Here is a 19,880-nt window from a genome sequence, read left to right on the forward strand (position 1 = left end):
AAGAAGATAATATTATAAATATACCTCTCTTATGAGATTTCAGAGTGAATCACAGTATTAAGTTAGAGAAAAAGAATAATAAGAATTCTGAACTGTTATAAGGCTCTCTTTATAACATGTTCTGAGATGAACTTCTTCTTCTTCAAAAGACACTCAATAATCTGTTGAATAAAGAATTTATATATATTAGTAACTCTTCTGCTGCAGTCTCTATTCTCTTTACAAAGAAATTAGATGAAGAACTCTGATTCTGTGTGAACTATCAAGGTCTGAACAGATTGATAAAGAAAGATCAATATCTCTTATCTCTTATCAATGAAATCCTAGCACAGATCAGATGAGCTCAATGATTTATAAAACTAGATATTATCACTGTGTTTCATAAGATTTATATCACTGAAGAAGATGAATGACTTACAGCATTCTGAATATATTATAATCTCTTTGAATAAATAGTCACACTCTTTGAACTGACTAACACTCTCAGTACATTTCAGAAGTATATTAACTGAGTGCTCTGAGATTTTCTTAATAAGTTTGTATCTACTTATCTAGATGACATTCTCATCTTCATCAATGAATTCAGAAAAGAATATCAAGAGTATATGTGAAAGATATTATAATAACTATGAGAAGCAGAACTACTGATAGATATTGATAAGTGTGATTTTGAAGTCAAGAGTATCAAGTATCTGAGTTTTATTATAGAAGCTAGTAAGAGAATTTGAATAAATTCTGAGAAAGTCTCTGCTATTCTTGAATGAGAAGCTCTGTGTACTGTGAAAGATGTATAAAGCTTCATCAGATTTACTAACTTCTATCAGTGATTTATATGAAACTTCTCAGATATTATAAGATCACTTACAGACCTTACTAAGAAAGACTCAGTATTTCAATAATCAGTGAATGCTGAAGCTGTATTTACACAGATAAAGAAGATATTTATTAATACTTCTCTGCTAATAATATTTAATTCTGATCATAAGACAGTTGTTGAAGCTGATTTCTCTGACTATGTAACAAAAGAAGTGATATTATAATATAATAATAAAGAAGTTCTATAATCATGTATCTTCATATCTAAGAAACTGAGTTCTGCTGAATACAATTATAAGATCTATGATAAGAAACTTCTCATAATTATATACTGTTTAGAAGAATAAGACTCTGAACTCTGAAGTATCTCTGAATTTAAAATAGTCACAGATTATAAGAACCTTAAATACTTCATAACTATCTATAAACTCACTGAATAACAGATATAATAATCTGAGTTCTTAAGCTGCTTTCATTTTACAATACACTACTGTTCTGATAGTCAGAACTTGATGACAGATACTCTCTTACAATGAGAGTAAGATATACTATCTAATATAACAGATACTCACTGAATGAACTGAGAGCATCAGCTCTTGAACCTGAAGATACTAGTTGATCAAGATAAAACAGTTCATGACACTATATATACTTTCTCAGTTAGAACTGTTATTAATATCTTCACTTTCTCTACACTGAATGAACTGTGATATACAGCAGCTCAGACAGATGAACTTCTTCAGACTCTTATTAAAGCAGTATATCAAGAAGTATTCTGATTTCCCTCAGAACTACATATAAGAACTGATATCTCAGAATGTTTAATTAATGATAATAATACTCTACAATTCTGTGAATAACACTGAGTCTCTCACTCTGAATTCTTATACACTCAGATAATGCAAGAGATGCATGATTCATGTATAACTGATTATTCAGGCTGTGAACAACTGTATAGAATGATCTTCTGAGAGTTCTACTAACTCAAGATATTAAATAGTATCAGATACTTTGTTTAAAACTGCAATTACTATTCTTCTATTATCTCATGAAAGAACTGTAGAAAAGGTCTATTGAAATCACTCAATATTCTTAATAGAATCTGATAAGATGTAGTAATTAACTTCACTGTTAATCTATCTGAGAGCAAGTATTGTAGAAACATTCTGATCATTGTGAATTAACTGAGCAAAGATGTAATATTGAAATCTTATGATAAGATAAATGCTGAACAAGTCACTGAAGCTTTTCTACAGAGCCTGTTCTATTAGATACATGAATTACTGAGATCTATAGTATTAAATTGAGACTGTTAATTTGTGAGTGCTCTCTGAACAAGAATCTGTCAAGTTCTCAAGATTATACACTGTCTATTAACTGTCTATCACTCTGAGACTGATGATGTGTCAGAATAGATAATTCAGACTATGAAGAATTATCTCTGAAAGTTCTGTAATCACTTATAAGATAATTGATATGATCTTCTTCTACATGCAGAGATTGCTATCAACAGTCAAGATATCATTTCAACAGATATAAGTCTATTCTTTCTTACACATGAATATTACATGAAAGTGTTGAATCTTCTAGAGATCACACAGTTCATATCAGATCTCTGTAGCTCAATTCAGATCACTGATAATATAGTAATAAAACTCTGAGATATTTGTAATTAAGCAGAGGTCTTCATAACAACTGTGAAACAAGATTAAGAGAATTAAATCAATGTTTATCAAGACTCTGCTGAACAATATAAGATAGAAGATCTGATATAATTGAATCTTAAGAATATACAAATTATATATTTATCTTGTATACTAGATTATCATCATATCAAGTATAAAGTGATAGAAGTTCTAGATAGTCACAACTACTGTCTTAACATATTATCAGAGATTCATGATGTATTTCACACAAGCTTGTTTTATCACACTGTCACTGATCTGTTCCCTTCTTAACTGACTTCTGACTGACAGTTATCAGATATCATAGAAGAAGATAATGAGCTTGAGTGAGAGATTGAGAATATTCTTGATAAGAGATCTTATAACTGCAGCTGATAATATTTTATGAAATGAGTTGACTACAATTAACTGATCTGAACTCTGAGTTTCATATTATCTGAAACAGTGATTCTTGACTGATGAGAACTGCTTCTGAAAGAGAGAACTAATGTGACAGACTGCATCTGATTAATTATATAGACTATTCTGTTACACTTCACAGATTTCAATCACTTTATTCTTGAATATGTATGCTCTGATTCTCAGTCATTCTCAATTGCTGATTCTCAGCTGCTACAAACATGTGTATATCATTCTCAAATGCATACACTTCAATTCTCAGCTATTCTCAATCACTGATTCTCAGTCACTATGAACATGTATATATTCTCCCGCTCCGAAGTTCCATCATGTACATCATTACATATATATATAAATATTCATCTCAATCACTGATTCTCACACTTTCTCTTTCTTTTCTTCTCTAATGTTTTTATCTTTGTTATATAAGATCTATAATATTATACTAATCTATTCAGTGTAGGCTTCTTATACATCTAGCTTAAATATCTCTGAGATAGTCACTTTTCAGTTCATTACAGATGTTAATAAGCTCACACTTAATTCTTCTTATACTTTAGATATTTATGAATTTCTTCTTCTACATATTGATATATAATTCTTTATTAAGTCAGGCTTTTCACTTAATCTCAGATTCATTATAAATTCAATTAATTAATAAATCATCTAGATATGCTTGTAATTAGACTGACTGTGTAACCGTGTCTGAGACTAGAACTAGATTTTTTAATAGTTTTATTATCAATTTGACTGATCTCATTACACAGTTTTAACATTAGATAGTAATCTTATACTGTTTCAGTGAGACTTACTATCTACTCTTATCACATTTTTCAAATAAGATTATGATTTTCACTTCTTAATTTAAATTATTTTTATTACTTTAAATGACTTTAAATCTTATTTAAGTGTTATCAAAAAGTGTTACTTTTTAAAAAATTAAAAATAGTTTAAAAAAAACCTTAAAATGTCTAAAAATAGTAACTTTATACTAAGAATGAGACTAAATGAAATTAAATGAGATCACTTTCTCATTTTTTTCAAGTCATGATTTCATTTTAAGATCTGATATATAGTCACTTTACATGTTTTTTTAATAGCCAGTCCCAGCGGGATTCACACTAAGAAATGTATGAGACCAGACCAAATGAGACCAAACATGAAATTCATGATCCCGGCGGCCAGTCTACTTGTAATGATGTGTGAAGATGTCAATTTAGCATGTTATTGCAGTTATTCATTGCTTGTAAAGAGCTTCATAATCTCTTAGAGAATAATGTTATTGTGTTATAATCTAACTACACGAGTTACACTAAATGGATAGGTTGGGGTGGCACGTGACTAGGGTAGGTGTAGTAATCACCAATACATCTATAATTGAAGAATAGTAATAATAATAATAGGTTGGGAATGATGTCAAGGAGCGGGCGCGCTAGTCCGTACTAGGAAGCCTAGGGCTTCCTACACTCTCAAGCTCCTCATGCCAATTCTGGGGTGGAGGAGACGTAGATATATGAAACGTCTCTTTTTTTCTTACTCCTCCCGGTTAGAATTTCATAACAATTGGAGCTAGGAATATACCTCCCAGCCTTCCCTCCCTATCCCTCACGATGACTCCTCCCCATCTCCGACACCAAGTCATCCGGATCTACAAAGGTACGCCAGCAGAGGAGAAAAGGAAACATAAATAAAAACAGAACTTACACTTAAGACGACATACCATATTCGTCGCCTAATCCCGTTCCTCCAATGCCACCCCACCATTAGTCACTATCTAATCATTAGCTGACTGTTACCCGCTCCTCCGGCGCGATACAGAGCTCCTCTTCCTCGGCCGTGAATACCCTCTCGGCTACCAATTCTTCCGCGAACGCTTACACCGCGCTTTCGCGAGTCAGGCTCACATCACTGATGAGGGGAAAATCATAGACGGGATACGGAGGGCGGAGTTTGTCAAGAAAGGTGAGCACTTTGCTCTGTGTTCTCTATTGAGTTATTGGACCCTTGCGGCATACATTCCCCGGGAAGGAGTGTGACTAAGATCAGAACCCCGGGGTTTGAAAATGTTTACTCCTCTCCGCTGGGATATGCTGAGTCGTGGAATGCTTGGGGCTCGCTCATGCTTTTTAGGCGTGGGGGGGCCGGCCTCTGGGAAGGAGTTTGGAAGCTTGATGGCGAGGTTGTAGTCTGTACTTGCAATTTCCTTCTCAAGGATGGCACGCTGACAGTGATGAGCCACGACCTCAACGGATTCCGGATGGTTTTATAGAGATTGAGGCATTGTAAGTTCTTTTCCTTGTGGCTTTCGTGTGTGTTCTTTCTGCTATTTTATTTTGAATTGTGAACCGGTGGTTGGCAATTGAAGAATGAGCACTCATTTAAATTAATTCCCCTGCGACTACCCCATTTTATACACTGAGATGAATGCTTCATGTACAACGAATCATGACTATCAAAAACAAGAGGAGGCAGAAAGAAATGTACAGATATGACTACCCCAGAAGTCAAAATGAAAGAAAGGGGACAAAATATGTTCCAAGATGAAGTAGAGGTTGGAGAAAACGAAGAGAAAGTTGCCAAAAAGGGGTGGTGCAAAGAGAAGTCTCCCATGAATAGGCGCCGCTTGCTTCCATTGTTCATACACCATGTTAAAATGTCATTTCGTCGTGTCGACATCTGTCGATGTTATCTGTTGGTCTGGGTATATTGGTTTGCGATGGGGCTGTGAAAACAAAAGCCCAGGTTCTGCGAATAAAATTGAAAACTGGGAGGGCGCGCAGGGAGGAATGAGGAAGGAGAAGGAGGAGAGCTAACAAGGGCAAAATGCAGATATTATCTGAGACGATATCGCGCCCTCAAGAATCGATACGATACACCCAAAATACCTATCGAACAATGAGCCGGTGGTGGGGAGATTGGGGGGAGAACGGGCAAAACGAAGATGCTGGCCAAGGGTTTCAGGACGACTCAAAGTGAGAAAAGGTCATCTGTCGTTTCTCGAGGATATATAGTATCTCGCCGTCTAGATACAATCAATTGGGAAATTTGAGAAGCGTAGTTATCGTTTTTGCCCCCACCATGCTCCGACTTCGAGACATTCGCCACTGGCCACACCACCTTTCTGCAGTAGGTCCGTTGTCATTCCAGTCCACCATCGATCCCATTCGTCTCTGCCTTTGCCACTAGCTTCCATGAGCATGGGCTCCATACTCTCGATCATCTGAACAATTGTATAAAGCGCGGTCTGGCGCAGTGCGAGCTGATCTGCCGACAGTGCCTTGGGCTGTTTCCAGCCATTGGATGCGCCATCCTGCGGCTCTCGCTCCCATCTAACTTCCCCCAAAGGAATTGCTATCCTACGACTGTCCACGCTGTTGAAGGATTCCGACTCGGAAGTGAAGGAAAGGCCAATCATGGCGCATGGCATGGGCGTTAATTTGCGGCGTTCAAAAGCCTTTTGGGCCCAGGAGTTGTAATCGCGTAAATATTTGTTCTGAGCATCTGCAAATGGGGTAGCCGGGAATATGGTGTATGTGCCGGTGGTCTCAGCCTGTTCCGCATTTTCCCCCGATAGCCCGGGCGCAAGTGGCGGGTTTGGCAAAAGCGTTCTAAATATAAGATCTGAATCCCACACTTCAAGAACTCCGCCAGACTTCAGAACCCGAAGTGGTTCACTTAACGGAAGCGTTTGCAACTCTGATCCTGACGGACAAATCCCAGCATCTTTTATGAACACAAAATCAAAGTAGCCATCGGGGAACGGTAATTTAGGCTTGTGTAGGTCGTGCCGTTTGAACTGCCAATTAATGCCTTGTTTCTGAAGGTCTGGCGCGAGGTTTACAATATCGAGACCAGTGAAGGAAATATTTTTGTGTCCTTTCCGAGCAAAGTAGTCATGGCAAGCGTTTGACCATAACGCGGAACCGCAAGCCAGCTCCAACACCCTTTTCGGGGGCTGATCGGTAAAATGGGGTGTGCAAAAGGGTGCGCCGAAAACATGCATCAAAATCAGCGAGCGCAGTGACTGGCGATGTATCTCTGCGAGGTCGCAGGGAAGTGGGTACGGGTTATCCGGGTCACGTAGATACGTGCGGCCATTGCGCTTGGCGAGCGGGTAGGTTGTGTAGTCAATGGAAGAGGAGGCGGAAGAGGAAGAAGTCGCGGGCATTGCGGATCCTTGAGAGACAGAATTGCTAGCGGACCGCTGGTAGGCATTGTGTTTGGGATCGTAAGCCAAAGGCGAGGTGGGAATGAAGAGGTAGGATAAGTTAGCAGACCCGGCCATGGTGCTGAAATTTTCCGGTCTCACGCGGTGTAATTTTTCATGTGTATGTGCCCCGTATTGAGACATATTACGGAGGGAAGCAACGGAGCAACGAAAGCAACGAAGCAGCAAGCAATGAAGCAGCACACTCGAAAAGCCTGACTCGGGTAATGGGGATACGGAGTGGAGTTATTTGCCTAATGACATTTAAGATTTCACCCCTGGCTATCTAGGCTGGTCGAATCGCTGCTGGGGCTTGAAGGCGGGTGGGAGAGGTTGTTCATTATGTGCTCTCAATTCCGCAGCGACGTTAGAGGGGTAGAGCGTGCGTACAAGAGAGGGAGGGAGGATGGAAATAACGACTTCCGCAGGAGAAGAAGAGGACGAAGAAGAGGTGGAGAGAGAGTTGGGAGTTCTTAAGGAGGGACAAGGTTTTCGTTTTAAACACGATGCTAATCGGACTATTTGAGCCTCAGAGTTGATCGAGATACCACAGTCGAAGCCACCACTGGCCCAATCGCGGGGACGGTTCCAGGGCTTCGGGGGATAAATAGTTGAATGAATGTTACCCACCCTGGTAACATGGAGGTGAGATCGATAAGCACGCCAGCCATTACGTCCAATCCAATCAACTAACTAATGGGAGGCCAAGGCAAACCGTCGCAGCCACTGCTTGCTATTTCACCTTTCGAAAATTTCCCACGCCGGCTCTTGGTCTCTGTGCCTGGTTGGGTGTTACGCTCGTCACATATTATTCGCAATAATGAGAGAATACCCACGTTTTCATTAGAAATAACAATACGGAGTAAGAGAGAATTTAAGGGATTAAGACATGCGCGCCATTCTCCCCTCCACCAGTCCGGCTACAACGTAGAAGAGACTATATTCGAATTCGAACTTGCACCCATTCACGAGGGACGGGACGCACTGTCAGAGGCGCCCAAACGCTCGCTACAGATCCCGAGTCCCGAATCCATCGAATCTCCAAAGAGCAGATCTGGAAACACCCCATACCGAATCATATCAGCGGTGTGATCCATGGCGGCCTCGATAGGCGCGAGGCGACGACTCCAATGAGCCATGCATCATCAACTTTCCTTTTTCTGCCCGTGCCTCCTCTGGGTGCGCTTGTCCAACAGCTGCACCCTCTCACACGCCTTTCATTCGTTGATTTCTTTTGTATCCCTGGGCCGGGTCTCAAACCTCCAGATATTGCCTAGGATGCTTCAAGGACGGTTTTCCCGCCCCACTTTACGGAGGACACCCTTAACCTAGGAAGGTGTTTGACCTTACGCTCACTCCTTCTCAGACCTGGACCCAAACGTATCAGATATCGGGCTCATCCGTGGATAGTTATTATCTATATCAAAATTGTATATCGGTTACAAGATAACCGTGCCAAGCGCACTCACTCTCTCTAGTGGCTGATCGAGAAATCACTTCGATAGAAATGATGTTTTACCGTTCTTCTACAGACTGACTCGCTTAAGGCGAAATTCGACAGGCATCTTTACGTGTGTATCTGGAGAAATGCGCTTTTGTCCATCCACAGCCCCCACACTGGTGCTTGATACCCCCATACTATATTCTCTCCTAGTTGCGTACCGTATCATGCATACCCCCATGTCCCTTGCGGAGATCCCGCCCTGACAACTCAGTCAAGCAAATTTCGTTCCGCCAGCCTGATGCCACTTTTCAGACCCAGATTTCTGCACCCACTTTCAACGCACATTTCCACCTTATGTTCTGGGTCGGCTCTTGGGGATTTGTTAATTTAGAGCCCTATTTAAGATATCTTATAAGCTTTCCTCCCAGCTACTCTTCCACACATGGAAGCCAGTCCGCCCGTTACTAGTCGAGGAAAACGGCTGAAGGCTAGAGCCAAAGAATGGATTCGTGGGAAAAAAAGCCAAAGAGAGGAAGAAGCGAGTCAATAGTCACTTAGGCACTGGTGTCCACCCTGTGAGGAAATCTGCCGCTGAGGACGGAGGGAGGTGGTCATAGTAAACTCGTTGGACTCTTCGAGCGATGGCCATTCTTCCTCTCCATCTCCCAAGGGCGATGATAGTAAGATTGCATCAACCGGATCTGTTCAGACACTCCCTGAACAATCGAACACGCTACTTGCTACCTTGAGTCACCAGGTGCCCTGGCCGGAAAATCTCTGGGATAAAGCTTATGCCAATCTTCTCGATCAGAAAAATGATTTGGTAGTTGATTACCATAATTACTTGTTAAAGAAGGAAGACCAATCACAAGGTATGTAACCATCAAATATCGAGGATTTCGTGCTGATATACTTGATAGTGGATGACCTTTGTGATGCGGCCGGGTAGGAACAGTTCTAGAAGCTACTTCGACACAAGCTCAATCGCATGAAAGAAACAAGATTGACCATTCCTGTGTACGCAAAAAAGATCAATGGTGAGATAGTTGTCGAAAGAGTTGTCGTGACGGATCAAGTTTGCAACATTATGCGCGGCCTTCAATCGGTCAGTAGTTTAGTCAATGTGGCAGTGAGTTCAATGCCTCCTGCTGCTTTTGCCTGGGCGGGCGTCTTCGTTATCCTTCCTGTGAGTGCTCGCCGTAGCAGCTTCCCGCCGTTCAGTGCTGACAAGGAGGGATTGAGGTCATCATGAACGCAATCACGCAAGATGGTGAGGCTATGGATGGGTTAGAGTTTATTTCAGAGCTTCTTGTCCGCTGCAAGGTCCGAGAGGATGTCATACGTAGAAGGTTTCGCGAACCTGTGCAGGGCCTTCAATCTCAAAGGTATGGGCACCCTCTTCCTTTCTTGTCTGGAGTGTTCTAGGCAGCCTCTGGAAAATGAGATGTGCTGATATGGGTGTAGCGAATCGAAAAACCTTGGAGAACTTCATAGCGCTATAAAAGCTAGGACTGTCCAGTTGTATTCTGATATCTTGCAATATCAGATCCAGCTAGCCATACATTATGACCGTGGGTGTTTTCTCCGTTCTTTAGGCGATATTGCTATTTCCAACGATTGGAAAAGCATGACTACAGATCTGGAAAATGCGTCGGATAACATCCACCAAGATTTGAGCGAAGATATCGCAATTCTATCGCAAACGGATTTGACAAACTCGAAGAGTCGGCGGAACAGTCCTTGTCTTCGCTAAAGGAAATTGAACAGGATATCGAGGTAAGCGACTCCCTTAGTTATTTGACGGTCTAGATACTCGTTGCTCTTTTACACTTAGGGAATAAGTCAAGACTCATTACTGAAAGAGTTGCCCCGAGCAATTTTCGCAGCCTTTGATTCTTCTAAGGCACAAGGAGAAACCACAAGCCTGCATCGAACATGCCTTCAAGGCACTCGGATTGATACCCCCAATTTAGTACAGCGGTGGAGCAACGCTCTACATGACTATAAGTGTATATTCTGGTTGAAAGGGATGCCCGGTACCGGGAAGTTGATGATTGCTCGCACAGTCGCCGGCAAATTGGCTTCAGAGGGCCGACTTGGCGGTAGCTTCTTTTTCTCAAAATGACGAGCTAATTTGACAAATGCGGCTCAGCTCTTCACCACGCTTTCATCCCAGCTGACGGAAGTATTACCCGGCCTCCGGCCGCATGTCTGTGCTGTAATCGTGAAGAGGAGAGATATTGCCGGGAAATCCCTATCTGAGCAATGCGAACATCTTATTTTCCAACCACTCGTGAGTCTTGACGACACTTAACGTGAGGGTCTGTATCCGCCTTTCGTGCTAGTGTTTGTCATTGATGCACTTGACGAGTGCGAAGACGATGACGACCTAAGGGAGGTACTTCCACTTTTTAGCCAGTTGAGGGATCTCAGGACCATAAAACTACGGGTTTTTATGACCAGTAGACCAGAAAAGCTACTCAGGTCCAGATTCAGCCGGATGCCTGATGCGTATCATCGCGATGAAGATCTGCACAAATTCAAGCCCTCAGACATCCAAGAAGATAAGGATGATATCACCAAGCTTTTTGAGCACGAGCTTGCTCTTATGAGGGAGGAAATACTACTTCAAGACAACTGGCCGGGGAAGGAGCGTGTCAAGAAACTCGTCTTAAAACCGATGGACTATTCATCTACGCTGCCACAGCTTGCCGATTTCTCGCAGCGGCAGCTTCAGAAAGATTGGCAGACCTACGACTAGATACGATTCTTATCGATGATGTCGATAAAACCTCTCCGCAACGGAATATTGATAGTATATACACTCAGATCCTAAAATTTTCTGTCTCCAATAAAATTGAAAAAGAGAAAGCAGAAATATGCGGTCTGTTCCGACGAGTTCTCGGACCGGTCATATTGTTGTTTAGTCTTCTTTCTATTGATGCTCTAAGTGTACTTTTGTCGGTGCCGAAGGAGGAAATTAATGATGTGCTGAGAGATCTTCATTCGCTTTTGTTGGTCCCCAACTCTGAAGAGGAGCCTATTCAAACGCTGCATCTTTCATTTCCTGAATTCTTGTCTGACCCTGAAAGATGTCCGACGGAATTCTTGATTGATCGCAACATAACCCACGCCAAGCTCACAGAGAGGTGCTGCCTAGAGTTGATGTCGAATATCTTGACAAAAGATATTCGTGATTTAAAATTACCGGGAACTCTTGCAAGGGAGGTCGAACAATCGACAGTAGCAAAGCACATCCCCAACCACGTTCAATATGCGTGCTGTTATTGGATCAATCATTTACTGGCGACCGACGTTACTGCCTTCATGGACGAAACGATATACACGTTTCTGAGGGCACGTCCTCCACTGGCTTGAGGCTCTTAGCCTTCTTGGCAAAATAGGCGAGGGTGTTAATATGATTGCAGAGTTTTCCAACAGACTGTCCTCGATTCAGGTGAGAAGCCATTGATTCGGCTTTTGAATGTCAATCTATGCTAAGTGTATAATATATTACTTTTCTTTGTAGCACAAGCCCGAACCCTTGTATAGATCGTTCACGATGCGAAACGGTTTACGCTTTACTTTATGCCTATGCTCGAGCAGGCGCCGCTCCAAGTGATATCTCTGGACTTCTCCTCAGCCCAAAAATAGCATCATTAGGGATATTCATATTAATTGTATCCCAGCCTGGATCAAGTCAAGGTGCGCCCCTGCGGCTGATTGGAGCGCTTTATTTTATTCCATTGCGTCGTCATATGGCGAGGGGCAGCTAGCTGTGTTTTCTAGGGATGGCCGATATTTGGTTTCTACCGATATGGGCGGGAATTTAAATTTATACCACTTTAAAACGGGGGTTCTACGAGAAATCCTCGAAACCCCGTACGCATCCCTACAATGACTGGCATGTCTCAATCTTGCCGGATGGCCAATTCGTCTTTTGTTATTCACGTCAACCCAGGTCTCAATCGGGATGATACTCAATCTGGAACATTGACACACGTGATAGATACCGTATCCATCTCGAAGAAGGTTTACGAGTTGTAGCATCGGAGTTTTCACTGAATAGCGAATTGCTTGCAACTGCTTTGGACGATAAGACTATTCGACTGTGGGATCCAAAGACCGGGGCTTTTCAGGCGACTTTGGCAGGATGTTTGGAGAATCCAAGACTAATATCTATTTCCCTAAACGGCAAACATCTAGCATCTTCAAGTAGGGACAAAATTCAGATTTGGGACCTTTGCACTGGAAATCTTAGTCGGACTTTCAACGGCCACTCGGATCGTAATATTGTTATACAATTTTCTCCAGTTGACCAACTTCTTGCGTTAGGGTCGATAGATACGACCATACTGCTCTGGGATCCAGAAACAGACAAATCGTTTGCACTTGAGGGCCACGAACAGGGGTTTCGGCGATAAACTTTGCTCCTAATGGGCAACTGCTCGCACCTGGTCTCGATAAAGGCTTGATTAGACTCTGGGACGTGTCAACAAGAATATGCCTTGCAAACCTTGGGTAGCACGATGAGGGCGATATTGTTGACATACAGTTTTCGCCCGACGGCCAATTTTCCGCATCTGCTTCAGATGATGGGACAATTAAAGTTTGGGATTTGGCCAGCAAGGCACTACGCAATTCCTCCGGGCTCATGTAGAAAATTTATCTTGTCCGATTCTCACGAGATAGTAAGTACCTTGCTTCAGTATCAAGTCTTCACACTACATTATGGGACCTAGAAATAAAATTGGCGGGAAATAGCCAGGATGCCTCTCTACCAATGCCGGAGCTGAATTTCTCACCCGATGGCAAGTTTCTTGCACACACTTCGTCCACGATAAAATACGATCATCCATACGATGTGGTCTTTCTTCTGATATGGGAAACAAAGACAGGTGCATTGCATATGCGCGAAGCTTACAGGTTTTCTCGTCGTGACCTTATTAGCATGTTATTTTCATCTGATAGCTGAACGTTGGCCATTCTTATTGGGAGATCGATCAAGCTCTGGGATGTGAACGCAAATTCCCGTGAGTGGTTTCGGTGATATTTTCGAGATTCCTTCATTTGTAATTTCTTCAACGGGCCGGTTCGTTGCTCTTTTGACAACAAATGACGACGCGTGTCCAAGTGGTCGTACCCTGTTTGTCAGTCTTTGGGAGCCTGGCAGGGAGTACACGAAGATTTCCTTGGGTGAGATTTTGGGCGAAAGGTACTGTATGTACTCTGGCGTTTTCCGCTGATGAAAAAGTACTTGCGGCCATCGAACCAAAGGAAGCCCGGTTGTGGAATCCTGACTCTAATCAATTGATGAAGAAAATCCACAATCTCCCGCATGATCCATACTCCAAGTTGCGCATTGGTTGCGTAACCTACGATGAAGATGGAAAGGTCATTACTTGTGTATTTCCAGGAGATGGACGCCACTCCAAATCTGATATAAATATCTCGTCCCTTTTTAGACTGGGTAACCTGGAAGGATAATAAACGGTTCTAGCTTCCTCTCAATGGGAAAGTTGCTACGGAATACCTAGATAACATCTGGTACTCTACTAAATTGCTAGAGATTCTACGCGAGACGGATGTGTCTTGTCTTGAGAGAAGCTACTACAAATTAATTATTATTGTTGTTGTTGTTGTTATTTTAGTATTATTTTTTATTTGTTTCTTTCTTTCCTCTTTCCTTTCATTATTCCTTTGTTTCAGCTCCGAAATCTCCGAGAATTAGGGGAAGTACACCAGATATGATGATCTCCCAAGAACTACTCTATCTATCCCTCATTTCCATTTTCAATCGCCCTCGATTCCTCGTCCTGGCGCCCACCCGGCATTTGCCCCCTACACGCAAGGATGACAGGAGAATATCACTTCTTGAATGGCGTTCAAGTGGCCTCTTCAAAGGGAATTGAGTGTTTTAATTGTGAAGGACTTAATAGCCCTTGATCTCATCATTCATACCCTGTAACCCCACATTATAGATTGACCACACACCAGATGACCTACGGTTTGATATCTGCGGAATATGATTTCAAGCACCTACAAGAGTTAGGTGGAATTCAGATTCAGGGAATGATGACCATTGTGGGGGAGAGGGAAGGACAACATACATAGCATTAGCCAACGGAGGAACTTGCACTCATTTTTCACTCATCTTTTCACAACGTGATGGCCGTATTTTTTCCCTCTCCTGTTGATGACGGTGAAGGCAACTAACCCCCTTACTATAAGAGTCCTCGCAAGCCATAGCACGCAGAGCAAATATCCATGACAACTTGGGTAGGGGAGTTAGCCGATGGGCAATTTAACACTGCTAACTTGCCTTCCGCAGATCCTCTCCAAGTAAGCCCATGTGCCAGGCAAGATAATGGTTTCTACGAGAAATTATAGAACCTGCAAGTCCATGAAATGTGCTTTGAGCTCATATGATTTACTATGGTAGTTATTGACTTCCTTGCTTCCTTTTCCTAGGCACGACTATTTAACGACTTGGGTATTTTCAGTAACAATGCCTTATTCATCTTTCCATCCACTTCCCCTCGTGTAATAACCAGTTGCGTCTTCCAGCCAACTGCATTAGGTCCCTCTCATCCTCTATCTCATCATGGATCCTAAACCACCACCTTTCTGCTACAAGACACCCACAATTGATGTATCCTATATCTGTTTTGTCTGTCCTTTTATAACTTTCCTCGCGCCCCGTAACCGCATTAGGTAGCGCAGATGCCCATTTCCCATTCTCAACATTCAATCAGTAACCGGGCCATCTTAGAACATCCTGAGCGTACCCAGTTATCAAACCCTTGATGTAGAGATGTTTGTTTGCCTCGAGCTGTTCTTGAATATAGACCAGATCCATGATCAACCTCAAATGTATGTCGCCTCCAGACAACAGCTTTAGCGTGCTTGGGCAAGCACTATTAGTCCATTGTTGTTCTGTCCATCCCCAACGTTCGTCCAAGGTCGAAAGTGAACCGGATAATACTTGAATAGAAAGGCTTTGATCGTCGCAAGTCAACGAATCTAGTGATTATATAAAACTAATGAGTAATAAGAAGGTGTCCAAGCAGAAAGATTTAATCTGTGAGAACCGCCGAAGGATTTTGTGCAAATGTCTTAAGGCCAGCCAGTTGTGTAGAAGCACTGTGCTTGCGCCTGGAAGGTGTTGCGCTTCGTTTGGCGTAGTTGAAACAGAGAGGTGTGCCTCCGGCTGGGCGCAATAGTGAATATTTTGTAGGTATATGAACAGGTAGGATATAAAAAGTTCACGATACCATCCCGCCGCCTGTTTCCTGTTGAAGTATCAACTTCAATTAGAGATTGTATGAGCGAGAGGGGGAGGATTAGATGCGCAAGTTGAAGCCATTTTAACGATTGAAAGGCGGGGGCTATAGCCAACTATCCAAGATGTTATGAATTGCTAATTCGAGGGCTATATATACTAGCAGATCTATGAACGCGACGCGGACAATGAAGGTTTATGGCAAACGCTTATTCCGCTACCCCTTCCAATTTCTTATGTAAAATGGCGGAGGAGGAGTTTGGAAGCTGTTGCAATTGTGAAGCCAAGTTTCGGCCATGATTTAGTGAGGCTATGCTCATGCTCACGTCCTGGAAGTTCGCGGGTGCGAGGGGTAAGCAGAAATCGCAGAATATGTTCGCCTAAGAGTTTTGCGAAAACCAGCGCTGGATAGGGCTGGAGTTGCGCTGGCCAATGATTGGGACTACACGTGACTTGATATGATTGGTGCGAGTCATGTGACCACAATGTCTTCTCCCGCCTCTACAAACCGCTTCGCATGGGTCCAGCAGCACATATCGAAGCGCAATCACATCCAGCCTCTACATCCGACAAAGGAACCCCGCTATTCTTAGCGCTAGAACTCTTGCTGTATTCCCTGACTGCGATCAGGGATTGATATTCCGCTTTGCCGCGAAGCCTGTGCCCCGTTTGAAACCGCGTTGGCTCATCGCCTTGCTTAACAGCTTCCCACCGGCACGGTTCTCTATTATCCACAGGTCGCCGTGGGATATACGCTCCTCGACGCGAAGATTGTCACAGCTGACTGCAGTACTGTCGAGGTGCTTGGAGTCGAGTTCATATTTGAGCTGTCGACGTTTCCTGGTGGTTCCGCTTCGGGCCCCATGTTGAAGAGACGGAGAGAACGAGTCCGCCCTCTCACTCCCTTGAACCCGCTGCCTGTCCTCTCGCTTCTTCAGTCTCCGCGAGATAACCCCCCTCCCCTCGAATTACACCTACGGTCTCGTCTGCCACGTTAAATGGCAGATGGTACCTACCGGTTCCAGCAGCCTGTGGCAGGGCAGTTCTACTTCCAGCAACAAACACAGCAGCACAACCATACCAACGCACACCAAAGACACCTCGTCCGAAACGGAACCGGATCTCCAACTGGGAGACTAAAATTCAATACCGACACACCTTCCCCGTCTCGCTCCCCTCCGCTCAACCAGTCACCCAGTCATAACCCTTACAATATGTATTCACAAGGGCAGCATGTGATGATGAATGGCGGGCAAACTCACCAGAGATTTGGAATGCCAATGCAGAAATTCCAACACCCAAGCCATCACCCGCATCATGCCCAACAGCACCCCCACCACCAGCATCCTCACTCTCAGACTACTCACTCTGCTATCGGCCATCAGCATAACTTCTCATCCGGAACCCTGTCAAGCACGGCCCCCCACTTTACTCCGACCCACATTCCAAACGGTACTACAACCAACGTGGATGAAGAAGTAGAAGAACCCATGAATGAACACTGGCAGCAGCAGCTACAACTTGCCGCAGAGTCGAGACAAGCAAACTCCCCTCACTATTACGCACGGGCCGTTGCTCAACAGACGAAGGGCATACAGCTCACAACAAACCAAGCCGAGACTAATGAAAACGACGCCGAAGAACGCAATCGTGCCAAAACAAGCAAAGGCACCCCTGGAAGACAAGATTGGATGGCTCTTGATTTTGGTGGACAAGGTCTCCGAGCAATCTCTCCTGCACTTTTCAACTACACTTTCCTGGAAAAACTTTATCTCAATCACAATAAATTGAAGACCCTTCCGCCAACCATCGGCCAGCTGAAAAGCCTCACTCACCTGGACGTATCCGGAAATGAGCTAACGGAACTCCCTGAAGAAATTGGCATGCTCATTAACCTCAAGAAGCTGTTGCTATTCGACAATAATCTCCATTCGCTTCCATACGAAATGGGCTATCTATATCAGCTTGATACCCTAGGTATAGAAGGAAACCCCTTGAACGATGTGTTTAAATCACGTATTATGCAGGAAGGCACAAAGGCGCTCATTACGTACCTTAAAGAGGAGATGCCGGGTATGTCACATGCTTTGTTTGATTTAGACGATAGTCATCACTAATGTTATGTAGTTCATTTGCCTCCTTCAGAACGGGATTGGGTTGTCCTGGATGATTCGAGCAGAAACCCTTCTAAGCGTCAAATCGACAAGTTTACTGCCCTTTCTTACAATACACTCTGTGATAGATCAGCAACCCATCAACAACATGGCTACGCGCCCTCTCGAGCGCTGGCTTGGGAATATCGCAGGGACCTCATTCTAAACGAAATAAAAGGGTACAATGCCGATATTGTGTGTTTGCAGGAAATCGACCAGGGCAGCTACCATGGCTTCTTCAGAGAACAACTTGCGTACAACGACTACAAGGGAGTTTACTGGCCAAAAGGAAGGGCGCAAGGCATGCCCGAAGAGGAAGCCAAGGTCGTCGACGGCTGCGCAACGTTCTTCAAAGGCAGCAAATACATTCTTCTCGAGAAGAATATGATCCATTTCGGCCAAACTGCAGTCCGCAGGCCTGACGCCAAAGGCCAGGATGACATCTATAACCGATTATGGCAGAAGGACAATATTGCTGTGGTCACATACTTGGAGAATCGATTGTCCGGAGAGCGGTTGATAGTTGTGAACGTTCACCTCTACTGGGACCCAGCATACAAGGACGTGAAGCTTATCCAGGCAGCAATTTTGATGGAAGAGGTAACACAGCTTGCTGAAAAGTATTCCAAGATCCCCGCTTGCACAGATAAAACTGCATTCCGATTCTCCGAGCCGGAAAATTCGGCCGATGGTGATGGCACTGCTACGCCCGTAGAACCAGCGCCTTCAGTCGAATATAGCAGCGGCTCTCAGATCCCCCTTATCATATGCGGCGACTTTAATTCCTACCCTGGATCTGCCGTGTACGAGCTAATGAGCCGCGGCCATTTGATCGAAGACCATCCGGATCTTGAGAAGCGTCTCTATGGTAACCTCAGTCGCCGCGGCATGTCCTACCCATTCAACTTGAAATCCGCTTATGGCGCTATTGGAGAACTTGACTTCACCAATTATACCCCCGACTTCGCTGATGTGATCGACTATATCTGGTATACTTCGAATGCTCTCCAGGTAACTGGATTGCTTGGCGCTGTGGATAAGTCGTATCTGCAACGAGTTCCTGGATTCCCTAACTACCATTTCCCTAGTGATCATCTTGCCCTAATGGCCGAGTTTTCTTTCAAAAGTAAAAAGGGGAAGGTTGTTGAAGTAGATTTCGGGCCGCAGCGGGATAGGGATAGGGATCGGGATCGGGATAAGAATCGGGATCGGGACAGAGATCGGGATAGGGCGACTTGACGGGTCCAAGGTTTTATTTTCACATTTTATGAGACTCAAGGGCTTATGCAGAGTAGTTTTCTTTTTGTGTTGCATATGTTATTTCGGACGGAATCTTCGCGCGTCTTTTTTTAAAGTCTTGTGATTTTTCTTCTGGTTTCTTTTTTTTTTTTTTTCTTTTTTTTCAATCTCTTTACGTCCCCTTTTCTTCCCCTCTCCTTTGATTGTCGCGGTGTCTTTTATTCTGCGGGTTGTACTCAATTGTTTTTGTATGTGCTATTTATCCTGTATTCCGTTCTCTCCTCGGGGTCTGTTTTCTTGGACACTTCTCGATGGCGTGGCGACATTTGTCCTTTGTTGCACCTCCGTATGCATCGCCTTATTCCACTCTTATATGATCGTGTTGTTACAGCAGTCGGATTGAGCTGGTGTTTTGGGTGTGAAAGTCCGAGAGGGCGGTTGAACTGGAAGAGTTGTGATGGGCTTGTTATAGTTTTGGCCTTTTTTTTTTCCTTTCTCGCTAACATAGGTTCTTATTTATTTGCTCGCTGTTCTTCCCTTTCTCCCGTTGCTTTCTGCGGTCGGTCTCGTATCTTTCTCCCTCTCTCTTTGGCTCTCTATATGGCGAACAGGTTCGCTTCGCAGTTGTATTCTTTTTGTTCTCCTGCTTTTCCCT

General features: G+C 43.5%; 5 protein-coding genes across 5 annotated transcripts; 4 read left to right on the plus strand and 1 right to left on the minus strand.

The window, feature by feature from the left end:
• Positions 1-4,326: 4,326 nt before the first annotated feature.
• BDBG_02261 (SAM binding domain-containing protein containing protein) lies at positions 4,327-8,121 on the minus strand. The gene has a single exon (XM_002627544.2). It carries the CDS (start codon positions 7,249-7,251, stop codon positions 5,959-5,961), a length of 1,293 nt encoding a protein of 430 aa, XP_002627590.2. The 5' UTR covers positions 7,252-8,121; the 3' UTR covers positions 4,327-5,958.
• BDBG_02260 (NADH-ubiquinone oxidoreductase complex 1/LYR family protein) lies at positions 4,511-5,753 on the plus strand (the record flags this gene model as incomplete). Its single annotated transcript, XM_031720718.1, has 3 exons — positions 4,511-4,556; positions 4,719-4,848; positions 5,031-5,753. 3 exons carry the CDS (start codon positions 4,511-4,513, stop codon positions 5,167-5,169), a joined length of 315 nt encoding a protein of 104 aa, XP_031576975.1. The 3' UTR covers positions 5,170-5,753.
• Positions 7,804-8,199, plus strand: BDBG_02262 (uncharacterized protein; the record flags this gene model as incomplete). The annotated part of the gene is made up of 1 exon (XM_002627545.1): positions 7,804-8,199. One exon carries the CDS (start codon positions 7,804-7,806, stop codon positions 8,197-8,199), a length of 396 nt encoding a protein of 131 aa, XP_002627591.1.
• A 1,340-nt stretch (positions 8,200-9,539) lies between these two features.
• On the plus strand, positions 9,540-12,975 carry BDBG_02263 (uncharacterized protein; the record flags this gene model as incomplete). Its single annotated transcript, XM_031720719.1, has 12 exons — positions 9,540-9,737; positions 9,794-9,936; positions 10,016-10,126; positions 10,222-10,327; positions 10,386-10,653; positions 10,681-10,844; positions 10,872-11,205; positions 11,259-11,898; positions 11,980-12,008; positions 12,104-12,169; positions 12,241-12,433; positions 12,561-12,975. 12 exons carry the CDS (start codon positions 9,540-9,542, stop codon positions 12,973-12,975), a joined length of 2,667 nt encoding a protein of 888 aa, XP_031576976.1.
• A 3,856-nt stretch (positions 12,976-16,831) lies between these two features.
• BDBG_02264 (glucose-repressible alcohol dehydrogenase transcriptional effector) lies at positions 16,832-19,225 on the plus strand (the record flags this gene model as incomplete). The annotated part of the gene is made up of 2 exons (XM_031720720.1): positions 16,832-17,906; positions 17,961-19,225. The coding sequence occupies 2 exons, from the start codon at positions 16,832-16,834 to the stop codon at positions 19,223-19,225; spliced, it is 2,340 nt and encodes a 779-aa protein (XP_031576977.1).
• Positions 19,226-19,880: the final 655 nt, after the last annotated feature.

Source organism: Blastomyces gilchristii, assembly GCF_000003855.2.
Source record: "Blastomyces gilchristii SLH14081 genomic scaffold supercont1.3, whole genome shotgun sequence".
Lineage (NCBI taxonomy): Eukaryota > Fungi > Ascomycota > Eurotiomycetes > Onygenales > Ajellomycetaceae > Blastomyces > Blastomyces gilchristii.